Here is a 24559-nt window from a genome sequence, read left to right on the forward strand (position 1 = left end):
TAATGGCAGAGTAAAAAATAAAAAATCAAAAACTGCAGACACTTTATTAAAGGGACAATCAGAGCTCTCACATTTTCATTTATATCTAAACTTTTATAGTTAGAGAGGAAGAGGCTTGTAATCCAGGTTTCTCTTCTTTAATGTTAATGAGTTTGCCATAAGCTTATCTTCATGATTCAGCATTTATGCAGCAAGTAAATCAGTAAAAGCAAATTAAGAGTAAGTCTGTAAGGGAACTATATTTGATTTTAACATGTGGAATGACTGAAGAGCCTGCATCACCACCAAAATCCTGCTCACCCACAAAACCAGCAGCATATTACTATGGTGGAACCTCATACATCTGTCAACAGTACCAACTCCTGGAAAATCAAAGGAACACAAACATCACACACACAGGCTTGCTTATTCTGTACTTGTTTCCCAGGGAAGCCAGCACAGGGCCATACTTGCATTTGACGTTTTTTGACATCTTACTCTATTACACAGATCTGGGATTTCTACAGAATAGTAATGTTGACAGGGAACTACATAACCCACTTGTCAAGTCCAAATTTCTTCTTAATGTTTCTCTCCCTCCCCAGACAGGCAGCCTAACCTCTTTTTAACCAGTGGTGCCTCATGAGCTGGAGTGAAGTTGAACAAAACTTCTCTACTGCAGAAAAATATTTTTGATGGGAAGGACAAATCTCAGTTCAGTTTTACCCATTGGAACATCACTTCACCAGTTTTGTACTAGCAAATCTAAAACAGCCAAAGAAGCCAATACCACTCAGGAACAGTGACAAGTAACAGCACCTTCAGAAGCTACTCCTCCCAACCCTGTTCTTGTTCCACTCTTCACCTGGTCTCCCCCAACCCACATTCATACATTGGAGCTTTCCCGATATCTAACATTCTGAACCGTGATTGGGAAGACACCGGGGGAAGGACAATATGTGAACTCAGCATAAACAACGAGAAGTCCTGTAGCACCTTAGAGATTAACAGATTTATTAGAGCATAAGCTTGCGTGGGCAAAGCCCCACTTCGTCAGACGCATCATCAAAGACCAAGTGGGTCTTTGCCCCAAAAAAGCTTATGCTTCAATAAATTTGTTAGTAGTCCATAAGGTGGCACAGGACTTCTCATTGTTTATGCAGATTCAGACTAACATGGCTACTCCTCTGGTATATGTGAACTCAGATTACTTATAAATTCACTGCAGTGCCAACGGGAAGGGGGATAGATATGACAATTTCCTGCAATATCCTGGACAAACCTTAAAGAACCTTAGACTAATGCAAACCTAATGCAAATGGGACAGACTGGCAGGGAACTCTGCTGGGAAAGACCTGGTCAGGACAGAGGGAGGCAAGTCACTTTGTGCTTCATTTCTCCAAATGTAAAATGGGGATGAAGAATTACACTGAAGCTCCTTTTTATTGTGCTTTGAGATCTACTGCTGAAAAGAGCTTGCTATTCTTCATTAAAGATAAACTTTTACTTCCTCAAATTTCCCTACATAGAGCACTTTCCTCCAGAGTCATGTCTGGTTTAAACAGACAGAAAGCTTCATGGCTTAACTATCTATAGGCAGCAGGGTTAGTGAATGTGCTTCACGATCATTTTTCAATTATTTTAAAAATCATACAGAACACACTAAAAGGGTTGTGTCATTTTAAAAAGCAGATTTTTTGTTCAACAAGCCCCCAGTAAAAAGAGAAGGCTTGAAAAGAAATCTAGTATACTTATTTTATATATTTATTAAACTGCAGATGTAGGAAGGGGGTCATAAAAGCGCACACATGCTTCTTGGAGGCTGAAAAATCTTTGGCCTTGTGTCTGACAATGCACCTGAGACAGCTCTATCTAGATGGCCTCACATGCATACGTATCTAGGCACACAGCAGAAGAACACAGTACTGTAGCACCATTCCAACTGTTCCTAGGATGAGTCTGTTGAAGTTTGCATTCCCAGGTGGTTGCTCATCCACAGCCACTAGGCTAAAAGATGGCAAACAAGAACTTCTCCTGGCTGCAACTTTACTTTAGTCACAATAATTTGAAATTTTAAATCTCTTCAGATGTCTAACCAAGAAGGGGAGGAGGAGAAGAGCAAAAGCATGAAGAAGTCAGTAAAAGTTACATTCTCCAAAATGCAACTTTACCAGAAAAGCCTTCACACTGTCAAACAGCTGCTTTTTTACTGACCAGCTGCTATAAAGGGACCATGTGACTGTTTGAATGGAAGGGTGCCAGATTTCTGACAGAGCCCTATGTTCCCCTTATTTTTCTTTGCTTGAAAGTCACTCGCAGCAGAGAGTTACAACTGTCCTGTAACCATATGAATGAAGGTACTGCCATTAGGAGACACAAGTCAACCCCTGTTTCTCCAGGCCCTGAGAACAGGTGTGAAACCTAGATCTTTTACAGGCAAAACATTAACTCTGCTAGAATCACCATGACCTTATTATTTTATAATTGTTGTGTAGAAAAATACATCTTTAAAACCTCTTATGTATTACTGTTAGCTCAACTGCAGCACCCACAGCCACACAAAGCAGCAGAGAAGGCCCATGGATGAGAAAAACTGCAAAGGGGCACAGACAAGTTAGCGGCAAGGGGTAGGGGTGGCTACCACCAACAGCAGGGATAAGGCAGACTCCCTGCCTGCCCTCACTCCACATTACTCCCCGAGCGGCCAGCACCATCCTCGATGCCTGGGGAAGGGAGGTTCTGCAGACTGCCTCTGCCCCAAATGCCCAACTCCACAGCTCTCTTTGGCCAGGAACTGCAGATATTTGTTCCCTGACTTGGTGAAAAGGGGATTAAGAAAGGAGAACTGCTCATGTACTAATGAAAACGGTGATGGTGGTTATTACATAAGGGCCAGGCTTCAGCACCCAGAGGGCATAAGTTTAGAGTTTCTCAATCTGATCATAACCACCACTACCACTCTCATCACTTCAAACACAGTAGGATGGTCAATGGGAAAGAGCCTTTATCGCTAGTGCAGTCTGCAGGGGAGTGCACCAAATGGAGCAGCGGCTTTGGGCAGCTGTCCACTAGAAACCAGGATAAGCCCATCATATTGTACTTGTGACTGAACTGGGATTTTTAACTCAGGCTTCCTAGTGCGAAAGGCAGCACATTAACTCTCTGCGTCACCGAGATGCCAGATGGTAATATTAATGCATATCATTGAGCTCAGCACCCTCGAGACACTAATGCTGCCAAACGGCCTCCCAAGCGGAGAGGGAACTGTAGGAACATGAAGCACTCCTTGAAAATGCTCAGAGAGTTCTGTAAGGTTTGTAATCAGCATGAGGCTAGGGGAGGGGAGAAATTCAGCATCTGCCCAGCGTAGTTTGAGTTCTGCCAGGTCAAACTGCACTAGATGGGTACCCACACTTACACCACCACTTATCATCATCTAGGACAGCAGTGGGAACCTGTTGGGGCCTCCGATTTAACCTAAATTAAAGGCTATCCACTATGAATCACCATCTGGGGGTCCAGAAATCTCCCAGTCTCTCTGTTCCCATCCTGGGTACAGGATAAATGTATGTCTTTACAGAATTACATCATCACCCACAATCACAGAAAATGCCAAAAGCTAGTTTGCAAAGGAACAAGCGCCAACAGAACTTGAAATGCGTCTTGGAAACTCCTGGGTAACCCATCAAAGGCTACTGGGTGCCTCATGGGGAAATGTAGATGAGGAAAACTTTACTTTCTGAAAATTTATTGCTTGCAGATGTGGTACCAAAGCAAGTAGCAGGAGGGAAGGATCAAGATTAATAATCTGCTTTTTACCTTGGTCACTATGAGAAATAAGCTGCCCTACTGCCACCGAGGGCTCTGCACTCTCCCCCCAGCAGCTCTGCTGCTGCCTGGAGCTCCATGTTCCACCTAATGGCTCTGCTGCTGCCCAGGGCCCTCCCTAAAGGCCCCACTGCCCAGGGCTCTGCACTCCACCTGGCTACTCTGCTGGCTGCCACCCTACCCCCAGTGACCAGGGCTCTGCTCTCTCTGCACTCTAGTCTGGCAATGCTCCTGACCTCGGCCCACCATCCTATCCCAATGGGTCACCCCGACGATGCCAGACCAGGGGAGTTACCAGACTAGGGAAGTTCGGATTACAGAGTTTCAACCTATAAACTGTTTTCCCCCCATCTCAAACTATCACTTACAAAAAGAGAGACTTTATACATTTCTTCTACACTGTAGCTGTTGTACCGCTTAGCCACTGACTTGGGGAAGGGGGGGGGGATCTGGCTGATTCCCAGCATATGCTTCTTGAAAGCGAAGCCAAGAGACTCCGGAACCCTTGGTGTAGTCCAGTGGTCACCAACCGGTCGATCGCGGCGTCCCTAGGAGTCTATCACCATGGCCAGCTGGGCCAGTCAAAAGGCTGGGCCAGGTAGGGCAGAAACTCTGCCCTCCAACCCTCACCTCAGCACTACTCCCAGGAGGCTGAGAGTCCCAGTGATGCTCCCTGGAGGTTGCGAGTCCCAGCCCTGCTGCCCTGCTGGTGAGTGTGCTGGAGGCACAGGGATGTGGGGGCAGGACAGGGAGGGGGGAGAAGAAGACTTTAGGGGCAGGATGGGAGGGGGCAGGGGTTGCATTGAAGGGCATGGGGTGCTGCAGGGGATCAGGCTGGGGAGGATCATGGGGCTGAGGGGAGCGAGGCTGGAGAAGAGGGAAGATGTGAAGGGGGGGATACAATTTTACTATGCAAAAGCTGCACTTTCCTTTGCTTCCCATTTCTTTGCCTCCCTCCCCAACTAGCTATTTGGCTGCATTCTCAGCCTCTCACCTTTTCTGCATTATTCCCCCAACCCCCTTCTGCTCTCAGACTCCTTCCACTAACTCTGGAACCCCAGAAAAGTAAACACAAATCTGGCCTATGGGAAACCCTGAACCTCAGTCTTACCTGTCTCTTCCCTCACCCTGCAGGGCTGGAGCGCAGAGGAGTGAGGTGTCTCAGTTTGGAGGCCACACATCAGTGTGGGTTGAGTGTTTTGGGAGGAGATTTTTTGCTTCTCACTTGTGTATTCCACAACTGATTTTTCTGTGGGTCAGTGACCCCTAACCCAAAAAAGGTTCCCCATCCCCACCATAAATAAAAAAAAATCAAAATCTTTTGTGTTGGACATAATGTTTTACTTTATTTAAAATGAAGTTTGATCAACTAATATGAGAAAATTAAAACGCTTAATCTAGTTAATTTAAAGTAAACCATTCTCCCTAGTTGCAGCCCTAGCAAAATGGCTGGAGTGTTATTATGTAAATAATGGTGAGTTTCCATTAGCAACTCCACTGGTAGTCCATGGAAAGGTTGGAGAGTACAGGGCCTCAAGAAAGGGGTGGGGTCTCGGGGAAAGAATGGGGCAGATCCTGGCTTGCCCTGTCATTTAAAAATTGATTGTGGGTGTAAAAAGGTTGGAGACCACTGGTGTAGACTAAAAATATGAGGGAAGCTACAGGAGGCCCCCGACTTGCGACACGATCGGTTTCTGGGGAAGCGCCGCAAGTTGGGGGCCTCGTAACTCGAACCTGCATTTATGATAGGCGCCCTGTGCCATCATAAATGCGGGCCAAACGCCATGTGCCATCATAAATCTGGGCCAAGGACGTAAGTCAGTGGTTTCTGGCCCCTTCTGCGCTTACAAAAATGTTCAGAAGTGCAGGCCGTCATAATGCAGGGATTTCCTGTACTGGAATTTTTTAAAAAGGAATTAATACACCGTGCGAGAACATTCCCGTTTCCATGTAGTTACATATTTACTGTAATGGCCCAAGAGATTAGTGACAGAGTACCCCTAATTAGTCCTCTCAGCCAATGCAAGGCAGCCGTCACATCCTCTGTAAATCCTGTATTGTTCTCCTACTCCTGCTGCCCTGGCTGGGTAAAAAGAGATGGAAATATCCAAGATTAGAAATTAGCAAGAACAATTGTGACAGGAGAAATTGGAAATAAAAATGCCATGGGAAAAAAGTGGACACTAATAAAATTAGAAAAATCTCAAGGGGGTAATAATGCATTGAGTTTCCTGTCTATCTATATCTATCTTGTTTTTCTATCAGGGTGTTAGGGCATAGCTGGATAGGAAACAGGCTACACACAGGAACACCCGTGTGTTGGCAATTACTGGCATACTTTAGCAAGAAATGAAAAAAAAAAGTTACACAAGGTGCTGTCTAATAGTTCGCCAAGAAAAACTGGTTCCAGTGACTAAAAAAATCATCACACAGGCATTAGGTAAATCAGAGAATTTGCACCCCACCCCATAACCCCCATTAGCAAGGAGGAAGAGAATTGCAGAAGAAAAAGTTATACAGTCATGAGCAAGCAGTGCCCTAAAGACTGAGACAATAGCATTTCATATCAATATTAGAAATAGACATTGCCTGTATATATTTTATACCTTGCATGTGTGCAATATATACAAAGGAGGGGAAAAGGAGGACAGGGGGAGCTACAAGCCTGACCAAAATTAGCCAAGGCAAGACAAGGTTTTCACCTTGTCTCCATCTTCCCTTGATGTGTGCCTGTGCTTCGAATGAACAGTGGTAGTTTCCAAACAGTAATGGGTGATTTTTACCTACAAGATATGCAGCAATAACTGGGCAAAATCAGCTAATCTGAATGTTCCCAATGAACAGCTGCATGAACAACATTTAGGAAACCATGGAAAAAAGACTAGCTTAAAAATGAGTACATATAACAAGTGCTTGATCATCTGACTTCCCTTCACTTATAATGAAAATGGAAATGGGGGATGGGATTTTGAAAGGAATTAAAGGCATTACACATCCAAACCAGACTGAAATTCAATGGGATTGAGGTGCCCCTCTCCAACTCCGTTGAAAATCCCATGTTAGATTAGGATGCCAGTTCCTCTTTCAAACTTTTTTTTTTCCCCAGAGCTGTATTGTTTGTTCCTATTCTTGATCTATTTCTCCTTTTCATGCAAGTAAAACTTAAGTGTTCTTAAGCCTTGCCCCTGCAATCTAATCCTTGTACAGTTATCAAAAGTTTAGTTTAAAAATAGTTTACATTACTCATTTGTGACTAAGAAAATTATTCTCAAAAAGAAACAGAGCCTGGTTCCAAAGATCCAGAGAAGTCTGAAATATCCCACTGAAGATGAAGATTTTAATTAGCCAGGATCTTTTGTCTTCCTCTTTCCTCTCCCGCCACCCATTTATATCACTAACACCAAAAACAGATCCGAGAACAGGATGTCAGGGATGACGCAGTGATGTCATCAACTGGTGTAGGGGAAATGTATTGTAGTAACGATGGAAGGTAAGAAGGGAAATGATTAGCCATGATTTTGTTTTAACTTTACGTATTTGTAATGATGTCTAAACAACTATTCTATTAATAGGGAATCTGTTTACTTAAGTGAAGGGATTGTCAAGGACACCATATGGTCTAGGGACAACTGCTTTTTTCCCCTCTAGTTCAGAATACATAAAAAATAAAGTGGGATTGAAAACAAATTTAATTAATGTTTTTAAACAAAGCTACACTATCCTCTTGGGTATTTTGAAGGCAGGTTATGAAGTGTCAGTATTCTGAAGACCAAATTCTGTTCTTGGTTACGTTGGTGCAAAACCAGAAAGTCTCCACTGGAATCCATCAAATTACTCCAACTTTCCACCAGCATAAGCAAGAGCAGAATTTGTCTAAGAGGTCCTGTCTGCACTGCTCAGTAGTATAATAGATGCACTTTCAAGAACAGAGAGAAGAGAGCTACACATCCCAAGGGGAAGAACTTCTACATTTATTAAAAATTAATAAGACTGGGGAAGGAAAAAAAAGGCATCCCAGCCATCTGCAGAAAATTCAGAGCATACATTTTATGTACTCATATCTAATCATTCTTTCAGCCTATAAAACCATTTAGTTTTGCTAGAAGACGACCTGTCACCCTGCCCCTTTCTGAAATATTAGGATTACACTTATCACTAATGCAAGTAGCAGAAAGCCACGACTGAACAAAAATCCAGAAGATCCTTCTCCACTCTCTCCCCACCAGTGGGACCCCACAATCTGTTGTGCTACAGCTCTTATGATGAAGTAGAGCCCCCAAGTTTGTTGCTAGCTATCAAGATAAGCAATAGGAGCAATAGATCTTCTATATAAACTTCATACCTGATACTGCTGAAAACCTTGACATGAGTTAGACTTTATGTAATACCAGTCTCTCAAAAGCCTTTTCCAAAGAATCATTAGAAAAGGGAGGGAGGGGGACTAGAATGGTACATTCAAAGATACAGTATATGCCTGAACATGGTGGTGTAACTTTGCAGCATCAAGATGCTGGATGAAACAGCTTCTGTTCTCTTAGGCTTTGGTCTGAGCGGTCTTTATGAAATGCAGATCAAAGAGAGTCAATTGCTGGACCATTATGTGCCCAAACAACCTGGTGCCACTCCTCAAAGCAAGAAGTGGTCTACCCATATGTAAAATGAATCTGTGGGTATCACCTGGCTGTGGTGCCATGAAGTAAGCCAAGCTTTGATTCCCCAATATTCCTGGCTTTTTATCTTTAGGCCACCTTGGCTGGATTTGCTGCAACGGTGCTGCGCTCTACCCCAGGGAGGGAGGAAGTGCCTCATTTCAGAGATTTTCAGCCTTTTTCTTTCAGAAGCCCTCACGACATGCTATAAAAACTTGGGGAAAGTAAGTATAGCAACAGCCCAGGGCGCCTCCCAAAGCTATGCTGCTCAGCCTTTGGCTTCAGCCGCAGGTGGTGGAGCTTAGGGCCCCCAGTTTCTGACCCACACGGCAGGGCTTGAACTTTCCACCATTGGCTCCAGTGAGTCTAATGCCAGCTCTGCTTGGCAGACCCCCTGAAACCTGCTCGTGGCCATTCAGAGAGGCCCCTCCCATTCTCCTCAGTCAGACGGATAATATAATAAGGGGCCCAAGTGTGGGAGAGGGAGACTAAAGGGGAGGATGATGATCCTGAGATTAGAGAAAATGGTCTCCACTCCCCGCTCTAGTGGAAAGAAGTGTCTTCAGGGGATTCAAATCAGCCATTTTGCTTATATTGCTGCTGCTCTGGAGGCTGGATGTTGTTCAGCTATACTACAGAGTGCTTGTGTAACCCACGCTCCTTCTGGGTGTGGTGTACTGTCCTATCTAGTGGCACTGAGACCACTAAGGGTGTGTCTAGACTATGGAGTTTTTTTTTTTTTTTTTTAAAGTGGCCTTTTTTTGAAAAAACTTTCCCCGTGTCTAGACTGCCGCCACGTTCTTTCTAAATTAAACCGAAAGAACGTGGCATTTTTTTCAACTGCAGTAAACCTCATTTTATGTGGAAGAACGTCTTTTTTCAAAAGTGCTCATTTGGAAAAAGGCATCCTTGAATGCAAACAGGGCTTTTTCGAAAGAGAGCATCCAGACTGCCTGGGTGCTCTCTTTCGAAAAAGCGGCTTGCTTTTTCAAAAGAAGTGGTTGCAATCTAGATGCTCTTTCGAAAGAGGCTTGTAGTCTAGACATAGCCTTTGAGAGAAAAATGAGTCTGCGAGGGATGTAAAATCCCATTAATCAGTTAACCAGTTAAATGTTAAGTTTAACTGGTTAACCACATAAATGAGGGCAGGCAGAGGGCTGCGCCATCTCAGGCCACTGGTTAAACATAACCAATAAGCATCACTTGGTATTAGCCTTAGCTAATAGCCACCTGGCTTTTAGCTCAAGCTGTAGAGGCTCATGCACTAAGCTCCAGAGGTCCCAGCCCAATTTCACCCACAGATGACCAGGGTCTGACCGTGTTACTCTTGGATTGCTGACATGCAATCAGGGGAATCGCTCCTTGCTTTGAGTCCAGTAAAGTGAATTACTGTCCTTTTGTAAGGGAGACGTAGCTACATCCCCTCAGTTTAAATCCTGCCATGGAAAGAAAGCCAACAAAGCGTTGGGTAATGTATCTGAAATGCTAGCAAAACAAATATTACAAAAACTTACATCTGCTATCAGAGCAGGGTCTATGCAATCCAAGCTCCCTGTATTGAGTACAGACATAGCTAATGGGCATCAGTGGTATTACTGCCACACCAGAGGCAAAGGAACGATGACACTCTGACTTTGCAGCAGTAGTGCTCACAATGCATTAAAGTGATCACACCTTTTATTGACCAGGAGCCTCACATCTCTCTCTCTCTCTGACACACACACACACACACACACACACACACACCCCAAGCCATGCTATGTACTGCTCTCACAATCATGATTACCTTAATTATCCCATTGACATAATAAAATCACTTCCATGAACAGCAGAAGCTGTGTCGGGAGGAGCAGCTTTCCTGCAGACACAGAGCTAATCACACCAGTGCTAATGTTGGTATAATTTATGTGGCTCGGGGGGGGGGGGGGGGGGGTGATTTAATCTAGTTGCTGCTCTAGTTTACTCCAAGGTGCTGCTCTGGTTTACACTGCGGGCCAAACTAGATACTGATTTACACAGTGGAGCATCCTAGAATCCCAAGGGTATAGAAGGGGCTTTGTCTTCATTGCTCCTGGGCTAGGGCTTCAGTGAGATGCAGTGAACTGAAAATATATTGGGTCAAGTTCTGCAGCTGGGTGTGTTCTGCTCCCTACCAAAAATACTCAGTCTGAATAAGGGACACCAGGCAACGAGGCAGCAAAACAGTACAACAAAATTTCAGTTCCTCAGTGACTTTCTGCTTTCCTCAATTATTCCACTGTACTGTAGATGTACTGCAGAATCTAGAAATCAACATCTAATTCAGGGGTGGGTTGATTATCTTTAATATTTGCAAATCGATAAAGACGACCCAGAGGGGAGATTATATATTGGAAAAAGGAAACATCTTCAGCAAAAGAGGAGAGAAAATAAGGCTACTTTGAATACATGTAACTTTGGTTCCAAAGTATTGTTCCTCAATGGAAATTGTGTTGCAGTCTATTCACCAGTGCAAGTGAAATCACGTAATTAAGCTGATACCCCTTATTTACAGTCACCTTAACAACATTTTCAAACTCTGGCAGCTTCATCAATATGTTTGAAAAGTTTAAATGGACTCATACATGGATTCCAAGAGAGTGCACAGCTACAAAATGGATTAATTTCCAATCTTTTATCTCGCTTTCAGTGCATGCAGTTTCCAGGTAGAATTTCACAAAGGTAGGTTATCTCCAATGTTCCCTGTAAGCTGTGCACTTTTGCGGCAGCTCAGAAGAGATTCAAATTCTTCCCAGCCAATTAGCAGAGCACTTACAACTAAGTTTTTTTTATTTCTAATGGTGATGCACATTTGCACGTTTTGGTGCACGTTACAAATTATTCTGCACATGGATGGAAAAACTTAGAGGCAAAGATCAATCTCCTTTGAAAACCTGATTTTAAGACAGGATTATTGATCTGCATTACACATCTTAGTGTGCCTACAAGAGAAGGATTCTTTTCCTTAGAACTCTTTAGATAATGCAGAGCCCTAAAGTGAAAGTGAAATCTTTCTCACTATTCAGATTTAGGTTCTAATCCTACATTCAGATCCATGTGCACCATCCCTAGCAGTGGCATGAAGTCCCAATAATGGCAATGGTACACCACACAAGTACAAGGATACAGCCATACATATCCAGTTGCAAGTCTGAAGCATGAGTGAGAAAATAAGTATCCAGGGCTTATGTATTGGAAGATCCTTGATTTGAATTTGCCCCACATCATAAATAAAACGGATTCAGCATGAATAGCAAGTCTTCTCCGGTATGGAGCAGAGCAGCTGTGGACAGAGACAAGCTGAAAGAGATGTGCAGGGAAGTTTGCACAATGCCTGACTCTATCCTATGTTACTAGTACCTCTGCTGAATGAGCAATGAAATTAATTTAAAAATTTAGAAAGGAAGGAAAAGAAAATAAAGATTTAACAGCATTCATGTTATCAAAAATAACCCAGCATGGAAGTGACACCTCAGTATTTTCTTGGGTTCTTCTCCTTTCACAAGACATAGAAACAAAGCAAAAGAGAAGGGGCTGCCAGTATGTGATATAATAAGGCTTGTGGTCCCTGTGCTGGAAGTTTTGCTGATCTCGTAAAATGTCAAGTGTGGCATTTACAATGGGACTAATGTTTAAGGCAGTCCAATGAAAAGGTCTGTCAATTTTTGAAGGAAGATGATACTTTTCTAGCTAGGGAAGGGGCTGGAATTTTCCTGGACTTGGCTGTTCCTTTTAAAAGATTTCAGTAGTTGAGCCATTCAAGTAATAAGTGCCAGTGCCAGGAGACTACTGGCCTCATAGAAAGTCATTAAAGCAATGGTGCAGCCTGGTGACACCTGCACTGTGAGCATATGCCCTGCTCACGTTCAGGGCTTGTCTGCAAGACACAGATCGCATTTAGGGCTCATCCAAAAAGGCATTAGAGGGGAGCACACTGCTGAGTTATCACTGACGTGGTGTAGTCAGGTTAATCACAAACAACTCTGCTTGACAGCCATCAGTTTGTGGCAGGGCAGTGACTGCTTCTGACCTCAAGTCCAAATCTCCACAGTGTGACGTAGTGGGGGGTACCTTGCTGGTTGCTATGCTGGGCAGTGGGTTGGGAGTGACCTCCACTGGCTGCAGCACAGTCCAGAAGGGCAGGGGATGAGTCATTATGCAAGGGGGCTTTGAACCTGTCTGACGAGTTCTCCCCCAGAGAGCGGAACAATGGGAAGAAGGGGAGTGGAGACCTGGCTGGGGTCAGGGCTGGAAGTGAGTTAGTTAGGTTTCTGGCTGGTATCATGGAGGAAGCGGCTTAGGCAACAGGCTGGGATTTAGGGGCCCAGGCTCCCCCATCTCAAGGGGGGCTGAGGCATCCTCGGCCTGCCCTGTAACCAGATTACTGCTGTGCTGTGCTGTATCCTGGAGAAGCAATAAACTCCCTCTATTCTACTGGAGGGTAGAGTCTGTCCGTGCCATTACGGGGGTGCAGGAGACGGGAAAACCCCAAAGCGCCGTCACACACAGCTCGATATGCAGGGACTTGGGCAACATGACCAAAAAAGGGCCAGCCAACAGTGACCAGTAGTGACTTCAGTCCTCACTAGGCCAGTTCTTAATGACGCATCCCTATTACAGACAAGCACCAAGTCAGTGGGGTAACAGAGGACATAAGCAACTCAGCACAGGAACCATGTCTTTTGTGTTCGTGTAGCATTCAGCAGAAGAGTAGGGCCCTTATCCTGAGTGTTCAAGGTGCAACTGAGTATCCTGTTCACATGGAAATAAGAAGAGCTGAATAGGAAGGGATCCCATTGTGCATGGTTCCACAGGGAACAATCTGGATGTGTACATTTTATTTTACTTTTAATTTGGACAAGTCCTTGAAGTAAGCCTGACAGATCACAAGTGAAGTGAGTTTGGAGATAAGATCCCATGCTTCTTTGTGCTCTTGCAATTGAATATCAACTGCTCTTGGTGTTCAGTGATATCAGTGAGTTGATTTGTGTTGAGGGTCATCTTCTGAAATCTGTAGATTTACAGTGTTGGCAATATTCATTTATAAAAGCTTATATTGCAGAATTTTGCAAAGACTCATCCAGGAAGACAACAGAGCAGCAACAAAACTCATTTCAATTACAGATGGGCTTCAAATCAACTTGCCACTTTGGAAACATCAGAACACAAATCAGACTTCTTGGCCTCACATGTTAGCCTGATGCCTACACAGTACAGTATTCCTAGGAGATAAAATACAGAAGGGATGTGTATGTCTTTTCCATCTGTGCTTGCTGCTGCCTGGATATGGACAGCAAACACTGAACACAAGAGGACATCACACAAATGTTCACCCACTAAAGACAAGAAACTATTTATAGCACTTGCCCTTTGTTAGTTTCAAATTTTACCCCAAAAGTCAATGCCGAATGTACACCCTATCCATGTGCAATTATGAGAAATGAAACTGTCCTGGTCTTCCACCCATCTGACATGGGGTTTGTCTTAGGTTGGCAATGAACTTAATTCAAGTAAACATTAGTACAATACAGCAAGAAATTACCACTCGCTAAAAGTTCAGACACAGTAAGGGAACACAGGGAACTTGCAATACAAAAAACACCAGTCACTCTAATGATTCACTGCTGTCTAAATTATGCATGTATTGTAGCTAGACACAGTTGCCCAAAGGAAAAAATCTAGAATATGAAACATGGTAATGAGTGGTCCAGTTTTTAACTGGTAAGTATCTGTAAAAAGTACAGTGCAGTAGAACTAAACAGAAGTCCCACATGGATCCTTCAATCTCTGTCTTTCAGTTTTATAAACGTGACTTTAAAAAGCTACAATCGTAAGGTACATATGGGACTGAACAGTCCCAGTGCAACTCATGCAGTGCTTGATTTTGACTGGGAGCCCAGAGGGTTACATAAATCAAGAGTCAAATTGAAAGGAAGCCAAGAACATTATTGGGTGAATATATTTTATTCTTTCGGTCAGTTGTTCTTCGTTGTTAATTGAAAACAATAATTTGATTGCAGCTGTACTGTGGAAAAAATGAAACCCAACCCAGTCACAGCACCCCACCAGAAACAGCCACTGGTAAGCAAGCATGATTCAGCAGGGGTTACTGCTATGACCTTGCTTCAACTGCAGTACACCACGTTAGCTCTTACCAGCAGTGTTAATCTAGCAAGTTAATGGAGTGAATTGGAGGTTTGCCATCAAGCTCTACAGGATCAAGACTGGACTGTAAACCATGGTCACAGATCTGGCTTGTTTTATTGTTCATAACGAGGGCCCACATGAAAAATTGTGTGTCAGTCCATGAAATTAAGCCCTTCCCCATGAAATCCAGTCTCTTATGCTGCTGCAATCACCCGCGCTAGGGGCTCACAGCTGTTAGTGTGAGTTGGGCTGTGAAGGGACAGGATCAGTGTTCCCTCTAAGATTTTCCATCCATCAGCAGAGTGAATTTTGTCTTGTGTGCCAATACTGAGGTCATGTGCATTGCTTGTGCCACTGTGGCACCCAAGTTATAAACCTCTCCCTTTTCCCCACTGCTGACAAGTTTCCCACCCTCTCCTCGCCCCGTCTCACTCCCCTCAGCCCTCCTGGGACTTGCTCCACCTTGCCATCCTCTCTGACCCCTGCACTTGTCCTTCCCTCCCACCGTGACCACCCCTCTAACTGCCCTCCCCATCTCCTCTCCTAACACCTTCCTCTATCCACCTGCCCTGCCTCTCTCCTCACCCTCTGGTGTCCATCCCTACTCCCTCCTCTCCTCCTTGTGTCTGCCCTTCTGCTTCACCCCGCAATCCTCATGGCATCTGTATCTTCCCTTACCCCCTGCACCTTCCTGGTGCCTTCCCCTTCCCTCACTGCCCCTGCCCTCCCAACACCTGCCCCCCTTGCCCTCTTCCTCCCTGGTGCCCATCCCACCACCCTCTGCCCCAGTTCTTCTTATGACTCTCTGTGCCCTCATACATGACTTGCTCTATTCCTGCCTTCCTCATGCCCACCCCTCCTTTCAACCCCTCTTCTCCTGGCACCCACTCCTCCCCCTCTCAGCCCCATTGTCCCTCCCCTCCCTTCTCCTCTTCCAGAATCACCCTGTCTCCTCCCCTCTCCCACCTTCCCATCCCCTCTGCCCCTCCTGCCCTTTCCCCTAACTGTCTCCTCTTGGCCCCCTGGCAAATGTGAACCATTTTATATTACGCCCATGCTGTGCCAATATGGAGCATTAGCCAGCCATAGTGTAGGAAGGGCATAGACGTTGTTTAAACCATGCTGTCTAATCCCATGCAGGAATTTTCCTAGAATGGAAAAGGCCCCAGTGCCCCAAAAGCACTTGATCCAACTCAAGTGAGTAGGGGGAAGAGGAGCATGCTTTATGACATCTTTATAGTCTCCCAGGCCAGGGCTGGTCACCATTGTAATTCACAGGAGTCTTTAGACGGGTCAAAACTTTACAGCTCATACCCAGCTCTGGTTAGGTACAGGAGGAGGGAAAGGTGCGGGAGTTACTTGTTTATGTTTCAGTAATTATTATACAAAAGCTTATTCATCTTTAGAAACATGTTCAAACTGTGGTGTTTTCCTCCTAACGCTGAAAATTTCCCATCTACCATAACCTTTTGGAAAAATCAAAATGGGCTCTTTGTTGAGACCTTTCCTTTATGTAAATACTCACCCATCACACTCTATTAAATTATGCCTGCATTGTGTCTTTGCATGGCACCAACATTTAAACAGACTCCACTGATAAAGATGAACCCTATATGTAAAGAGCAGGAACAAGGGGAGATTTAGATAAATCCCAAGCCTTGAACTTAATGGTCCACAGCTTTGGTAAAAATGCAGAATAAGATTCTCGAGTAGGATTTCAATAGGACAAAAACAAATAGCTCAAACCTAGACCAGCTTGACTGAGAAATTGTGTCTTGGCTTATGAGAACTTCAGAAATACTCTACAAGGTTGGTGGCTTTGAACCAGCCAATACGACAAAGATATGGCCAATGCAATGCTGTGGGTATTTTTTAAATAAACTTTCTATTTGAGAGTGGTTTTAATTAAATCCCAGCAGGTAATACAAGCCCTGTTCATTCTAATACCTGCTTTTACGTACTGTTTTGAAACCTGAGTGATGCTTCTATGCAAATACTAATAGTAATTCTACCTCTGCAGTTATAAAAATAGGGTGAAGTGAAGTAAGCCAATATTCAGTCATGTGCCACCTGGGAATTTCATTCACCTGCTGAGGGACATATTCAACAGCAATTTGTGTCCCAGCCAAATAAACCTTTTAAATACTCCCCCTCAGAGGCTTCCAGCTGTAAATACTGATCTTTGAATCGTTTCATGAAATGGAAGGCATTAAAAAATTATAAACAAAATGGGAGGGAAGGAAAATGTATTTTTTCTATCATACATTCATATACTCTAAGATATCTTTTCAAGAGAGTACTCCAACAAGGGCGTCCCGTTAGCAGGCCCGCTGACCTGGGCAAGGGAGAAGAGGGACAATTGCTCCAGGGCCCAGCGCTCCCAGATGCTGCTGTGGCTGTGGTGGTGGCCAGAACCCCAGGCCTCTCTGAATTGCTGCTGGAGTGCCGATCCACACAGCCCCAAGAGCTTGGGGGGGAGAGGGGGAGAGGGAGAGCACAAACTGCAGTTTGGGTGGTGCTAAGAGCTGACTGTTCATGGCTCTCCACATTCTTCATGAGGCCCCGTCCCTTATGGAGCACAAAGCTGGCTCCCCAACCTTCTCCAGGGGCCTGCAGTGGCTGTCAGCCCCACTGCCTGTTAGTATTTTGGGTCAGCAGTAAGGACTTGCATGTAATTGATCCCATGGATACAATTAAAATCTCTAAAATTCTTCCTGGCCCTTCCACATATAAGGCAGCACATCTTATGGCTTCAGTCAATTGTTTTGTAAATACCATAGTATAGATGAGTGGATCTATGTGACATGCTGTGCACCAAAGAGGAAAGAACAATCTTTCCTTTTCCACTATATTTATAAAAAATATGAAAATCAGGGAAAAACAGCTTTGCGTTCTGAGTGAAAAGGAGAAGCCAAACTAAATCCCTTTCTGCCGAGAGTTTTGTAACATAATTGGTCTCAGGTCTTTTTTAATTCATATTTTCTCAGCATGTTTATTCATAAGGAGAATAGAGTTGGCCTGCAGAGCAGGTGGGCACCAGAGGAATGTACACACCAAACTAACCAAACACTCAATCTGGTGGTCTTGGTACATAGTCCAGCAGTGGACCAGGATTTTAAACAATGGCTTGATTCTCACTTCAAGGAGTTTGGAGACTTTTCTGTATTGGGGAGAAAAGTCCCAAACATAACCTAAACAATGCTCTTTTTAATTTACATATTCCCTCTTTGTCCCCCATGTCCTTTCCTATAGATGCACTCAGTGCTTCACACAAAATACAAACATGATCTGGAAGATACAATTGAGAGCAGAGGGTCAAAACATGTCATTGGAAAGGAACTTTTCTCTATTATTTTGATTCCAAAGTTAGAAGAGAAGTACTGGAAGGGACCTCGAGAAGTCTTCTAGTCCAGTCCTCTGTACTCAAGGCAGGACTCAGTATTAAGTATGTTATCTTGTAACGCAGTGTTTCCCAAACTACGGGCTGTGGCCTGGTACCGGGCCGCGGAAAATACCAGGCCTCAGCATGGCTCCCGGGAATAGAGGGGAGGGGAGCAGAGCAGGGTGGGCTGGGAGGAGGTGGGGGAGGAGGGAAATGGCTGCCGGCAAAAGCAGGGTTGGGGCAGCAGGGCTGTTCCGTGGAGATCCGTGCAGACAGGCGGCGAAAGCAGGGCTGGGGCCAGTGGGGCTGCCCCGTGGAGATCCGTGCAGGCGGGTGGGCGGCAGGGCTGTCCCGTGGAGATGGGGGGGGTGGGGTGGGCAGGCAGCAGAAGCAGGGTTGGGGACAGCGGGGCTATCTGGCGGTGGAGATCAGAGAGGGCAGACGGCGGAAGCAGGGCTGGACAGGAGCCAGGGGGGCTGGCCAAGGGAGATCAGGAGGAGGACGACGGGAGAATCAGCTGCCAGAAGCAGGCTGGACGGGGGCAGCAGGGCTGGACTGGGGAGATTGGGAGGAGACGTGGGAGGAGCAGGACTGACCTGGGCACATGCAGACCCTGGCAGACGAGAGAGTCTGGCCGGGGATTCCATTTTGCGCCCCTCCCCCACAACATACCCTCCCCCTTGAGTAGTTGTGAACTGCCTGACAGGTAGACACACTCAGACAGCGCGAGCACATCTACCAGCCAGGCAATTGGCAGCTAAGGACTGATATACCTAATTAGAAAATACCAGGCATTTTTTATGTCTGGTAATTTCTCAATTTCTTTCCTGGACAAAACCTTCAAATACCGGACTGTCCAGTACAAAACTGGACACCTTGCAATCCTACCCTTCCTTGCACCCTCCCTCTTAGCCAGATACCTTATCCCCAATCTGCTCCTGCTCCCACCTCCTGAAGTGCTCGTGCAGTGCCGGGTCCCCCAAGCCCTGGTCCAGGCTGGGTGGAGGATGCAGCCAAGTGAAACACTGAAAATTTTTTCATTTTTTTATATGCGTTTATATTTTTGGGCTCCAAAAGACAATACTGAAAAAAAACCAGGTTCCAACTAAAGTAAAAAGTTTGGGAAACCCCGATCTAGCCAGCTTTCTATCCATCTTACAGTCCATTTATCCAATCCATATTCCCTTAACTTGCTGGCAAGAATATCATGGGTGACTGTATCAAAAGGTTTGCTAATGCTGGCACGGGGCTTTAGGAGGACCAGAAACAACGTATTTGAATATTCATCATTTGCTTAATGAATATGCAAATATATGTTATCGGTCCTCCAAAAGCTCGTGAATGGATTTACTGGTCTCCGTGTCAAAAAGTTTGGGAACCCCTGTTGTAATGCAGACTTGTGTTTAACTTATGACTTCAATGTTACTTGATTTGTCCATTATTATTATAGCCATTCACTGAACAGGTGTCTCATGTATTGTTAATGTAAGTATTATATCATGTGTATCATACATACATACATCTCCCATCAATTCAGTGGGAATCGAATATATATCCAGTTCTGTCCTTGGATGATAAATCTTGAGACAGATTTCTGGCTGTAGTGATTACATTTTGGAATTATTAAATAAGCAGCAAAACATGTTTTGTAACTTAACAGAAAGATGTTTATAACAAAAAAGACATGTATCTTGCATGTCATTGGAACAAATTTCAGAACTGTAAATTATTTTAGTACTTACTGTTCATAAAAATCCCTTGTCTGCCTACAAGTGAAACCTGTTTGCTTTCTAGAGTGCCTGAGTGCTTATTTAGTTACTGTAAGGTTGCTTACAACTCCTGAGCTACTGGCACTGATTTATAAATGTATGCACAGAGAAAAAAATCTTCCAGTCTTGAAATGAGAGCTGAAATGGTGTTAAAAATCCAGCTCCTCAAATGAAACACCCAACTTCACTAGATCCAGAATGGAGGGTGGGCAGATACTAGGTGCATTCTAGTCTCCATGGCAACTCTGTAAAAATATATATATTTTTAATATATATGACCTCCACCCAATAATGCCAAATTATCTACACTTAACATGGGAATACCAGGGAGAAAGTAGCACTTAATGCTTATTAACCAACCCTCTAAAATATAACAGTCTTTGGATTATTGTTGCTTCTGCTACTATTATTATTGCCATCAATTCTGGTTTAATTGCTGGGAAAGCACTCAGTTTTATTTGGGTCCTTAAGAACAATTTTAAATACATAATCTAAACAATGCTCTTTTTAATTTACATATTCCCTCTTGGCTCTCATTCCCTTTCCTATATAGATGCACTCAGTGCTTCACACATTCCTATTAGAGAATGGGATTTCCATCAGTTCTTGTAATTCCCCCTTCCCCTCTGAAGATGTATGGCTGATTTTTGGTGGAGAGTAGTAGTATGTGGTGGAAGGTGACTCCATAGTTGTAAGAACACAGGCCCCAGTTAAATAAACCTATCAGGCTGGCAGCCACAGAGAGAAAGCTGTATGCATGAGACCAAGAAAAAAAAGAGAGGGGATAAAGCCCTATTGTTTTGTATTCAGAGACTGTGGCAGGCACATTAGCAGGGTCAAAGGGGCCACATCTGGCTACAATCAGATCTCTGATACCAGTTAGAAAGAACGTGGGGGTAGGGGAAGGTAAAGAGAGAAGGAGCGGGAAGGGAACTGACATCCCTGTGATTGAGGGTTTTGGTAAGAGCAGATTTAGCAAGAGAAGGGTGGAGATAACTATAGCACCAACTTGTCCCTTTTGGGATATTTTTTTTAAGTAAATAATGGTAGAGGAGGGTTTGAAGCATGGACTTGTATTTCCCTTAGCCTCTCACTGACCTGCAGAACTGAGAAGGGGAGGTTTGTGCCAATGTTGTGGGAAGGCTCAGAGACCGCAATTTGGGTTTTTAAGTAATTTAAGGGGAACTCATGCACACGTAAAAGACAAAACCAAGCTATCTATGGAGTTTTTATACTGGGCTAGGATAAGACTTTTCCTCTGCACCTTGGAACCTGTCTGTTCAGTGACTAGAACATACAACAGGGCTGAAAACTGCATTCCTTCCTCAGTCTCTGCCTTCCCTGATCCTTGTGTGCAACAACTGCAATTCACAAGTGCAAAGAACGTAACATTGCACCGACGGCAGCACATCTCCAGTTTGGACCAGGAGGATGGCGAATAACAAGGATTCTGAGAAAGTCTCATTGACATGATTTTTTTTGCATGGTGTTTGAAAGGACACTGATTATTTAAAAAAACCCTTGCCAGTGATTTTTGAAGCATGTCTACACTTTGAGCTGAAGATATGATTCCCAGCTCCAGGAGACACAGCTGCGCTAGCTCTTATCCAGTTAATGCATTAAAGTGGAATATAGCTGCAATAGCATGAGCTGCAGGAGGGGCCAACAGCCCCAAATGCACACCTAGCCTCTCTGATGGGCCTGTCCATACTCAGGTCTACAAGCCCATCCTGATGCTTGCTGTTTTTAGCACGCTAGCTCGATGAGCGCAAGCATGAGCACCTCTCCTCAGGCTGGGAATCACACTCCCACCTCAATGTGCAGACATATCTGTAGTGTAGCTTCTCATTTGGGGAATACAGCATTTAGATTAGGTTATTTTGTTTACCATTACACCTCAGTGATGTATCTTTAGATAATTAAAAAGACAGAAAAATAATAATGAAAATTCATTTTTCACCACTTTGCAGTTTGTTTTCTTTTCTGCATTTCCAGCCAGTTTCACTTTCCAATCTTCCAGCACATTGCAGTAAAGTTTAAGTTGCAAATACTGTGGGGGAATGTTTAAAACAACACATTCTCAACAATCTTTATTTAATTTTTGTTTTTTAAAATCATGAGACTACTTCCATCAATATTAAACTATAATTAAAGAAACATGTAACACATTAAACCTCTACTTGAGTCCTTACCTATCTGACCATTTCACTTTAATGCCCATGAGGCACATATTACTTTGGAAGGTTTCTGCTTTCCATTTTCAAAAACATCATGTGAAATAGGGTTGATCTGAGGTCACTGGAAAGAGGACTCTTTCACTAGATATGGGACAAGACTACCTGCAAGAACACAGGGCTTATGTCCTCGTTCGTGTATTTACATTTCATGCTAATACGGAAAAGCTGCAGAACTAGAAGCTAACCAGCACTGTAATAAGGAAAGGAACTTTAAACCTGTGCATACTAACCAAAAACAGCACTACTAGCTAATACTTTTAAAATATAATTCAACTTGAGCTACAAAAGTTGTTCACTTTTTTCCATGGTCAATTTTGCTTTTTTCTATATGGCAAAACATGACCTTCCTACTCTCCTCCACCAACAACACATTTTTTCTAAAGCAACTTAAACGTCACGTGCCTTTTATGTTTACTTTCTTATTTATGCACTAGCATCATGGATTATACCCGCATGCTTCTTGGCATTTATTAGCTAACTACTGCTGCAGAGTCAACTGTGGAGGAAGCAAAACTTGGGGTTCTTGCTTTGGTCCAACAATAGTGCATTAAAATAGTTCACAGCCGCAAAGTCAACTATTCCTTTTTAAAAGTTATATTTCCAAGTCAGAACGTTTTAAGGAAAGTCAAATTTTGGGCCTAACCAACTTGGCAAAACTCCTTTCACATTTTGGGCTTATATATTCCAGGATTTTTAAAAAAAACAACCAAGATAGCTTTTAAAAGTATCCCTGGAAATGTTTTTATTTTACTGCTCTATCATCCATCATCACCACCCCACAAAGGCATCCATTTAAGCCTTCAACCCAGGAATCCGCTAGCATCTTCTGCCCAGTGAGTACAGCTCAACCAGCTGGGTAAGCGCTCATCCAGCATGAAATGTACTGTTCTATCGAGGGAAGGGGGCAGAACCTCAGTGACATTCCAGGTCTGATGCTGAATTACAGGGTAACTACAAAAAGATGCCAGCTCTCCCCTTTCTGCTTCTCAGGATGGACCACACAAGTAGGGGGCCAATACAGCATGCAAAGGAGCTTGCAACTGGGGAGGAGCCACTGTCCCCTGGGGTTTTGTGGCTTAGGCACCAACTAGCAATGAAGTTTGAATTTCATTCATCTCAAAGGTCTTGGTTTTTGTTAAGGTGCCAGGTGGGAGGGAGCCAGATTTTCGCAGACAGGGTTATAAAAAAAAATACGAAAATTAAAATATTTTAAAAGTTGTTTCTATTTAGGCCTGTAATACAGACAATGTTTTCTTTATAGAATGGCCTTCCTGGCTGTATACACTTTGGAGCTGCACATGAGTAAATGGAAGCTGCAGGGTTCGTTGCTAAGCTTAACTCTGTGACTCTTCTGTGCTCGTTTCTGTCATGTCTATGCAAGCTGCAGAGATTACAATGAAAATACACAGTATTCAGTATCCAGTGAACATGTTCCTTGAACAGCCGTCAGAGTCTCACTCCAGCAATCCCATGCACACATGCTCTATTGTTCATGGCAAGAAAGAATCTGTTAGTATACAGAACTATTCAAGTAAAGTCATTAGCAGATGCTAGGCACCAGTATGGAGTGGTGTGAATGGGTTCTGACGGGAATCCAGTGCACTCCTTGGCTGAAACAGGTGCCTGGCATACAGGAAGATGTAAAAGCAGGGACAGAAGAAATCCAGAGGTCTCCAACAGGTATTAGGCAACTTCTGAATAACCGCCCTTCCCTCCCACAAACACACTCCCCCATCCCCTTCACCCCGCATTAAAAGAAAAGCTATACAACTTCAGGAATAAATTGGGTAAGTGACCATATTCCATTACCAAAACTCAGACAGAAAAGAGCAAATCTGCCACCTGCTGGCTGAAAATAGGAAGTGCCCTTTTGTTTTGAAAGGGATCAAAGCCACAATATAATAGGTGTCATTATTTAAAAAAAATCAATGGACATGGAATCAAAAGCCAGCTTAGCCCACTATGAATGGAGTCATATGTACATCTATCAATTGTCCTCATTTATCAAGTGTCTCAAAGTCATCCTTTTGCTTTTTATTTGTGTTTGGTTGTAATTTTCTTCATTCATCACCACCTCCCCACTCCATGACCAGCCCTCAATACCCACTGAAAAAATGAAATGCTCTGTTAGAGGTTGTGTGACTTGGGCACAGTAAAGGAATACCATCCTACGCAACTGCTTAAGAGACATACTTTAGAGGTGACTGCAATGAATTATAAACTAGCGCAGGAAATAAGGCTCAAACCATCTGCTTTCAAAACACAATGCTAATGCAGATTTTCTTTCAAATATTTAACCATACGCCAATATTCAGACAGTGAGCAGAGTTACAGCACCAGGTTTGGATTTTTGGCCACACAGTGATAACACTGCCAGAGTAGCTTTTTACAACCCCATTTCAGGCACTGAGGAAAAATGAAAAGCCAACAACAGTAGTTCCAGCATGTCACAACTGAAGGAGGTGCCGGGATCTCTCTAGTAATGCCCCAAAAAGCTTTGCTGTAATAAGTAAGTGACACACTGGCTCTTGAAGAAGACACAATACAGTA

The 24559-nt window shown here is 43.8% G+C and overlaps 1 protein-coding gene across 9 annotated transcripts in view; it reads right to left on the reverse strand.

Annotated features, from left to right (window-relative positions):
• PALD1 (phosphatase domain containing paladin 1) overlaps nucleotides 1-24559 on the reverse strand; it is a 207572-nt gene that overhangs the window by 57000 nt on the left and 126013 nt on the right. Inside the window, exon 19 of one of the 9 annotated variants that reach the window (XM_089780130.1) lies at nucleotides 5678-5890. The exons of 7 other annotated variants lie outside the window; for them this stretch is intronic. In XM_089780130.1, coding sequence (XP_089636256.1) covers nucleotides 5873-5890 — 18 coding nt within the window. In that variant the 3' untranslated portion in view covers nucleotides 5678-5872. Of the gene's footprint in view, nucleotides 1-5677; nucleotides 5891-18160; nucleotides 23391-24559 lie in introns of those variants that run through there. One more of the 9 variants, XM_089780131.1, reaches the window with a different exon arrangement.

The sequence above is a fragment of the Pelodiscus sinensis genome, chromosome 8 (genome assembly GCF_052426305.1).
Source record: "Pelodiscus sinensis isolate ZL-2025 chromosome 8, ASM5242630v1, whole genome shotgun sequence".
NCBI lineage: Eukaryota > Metazoa > Chordata > Testudines > Trionychidae > Pelodiscus > Pelodiscus sinensis.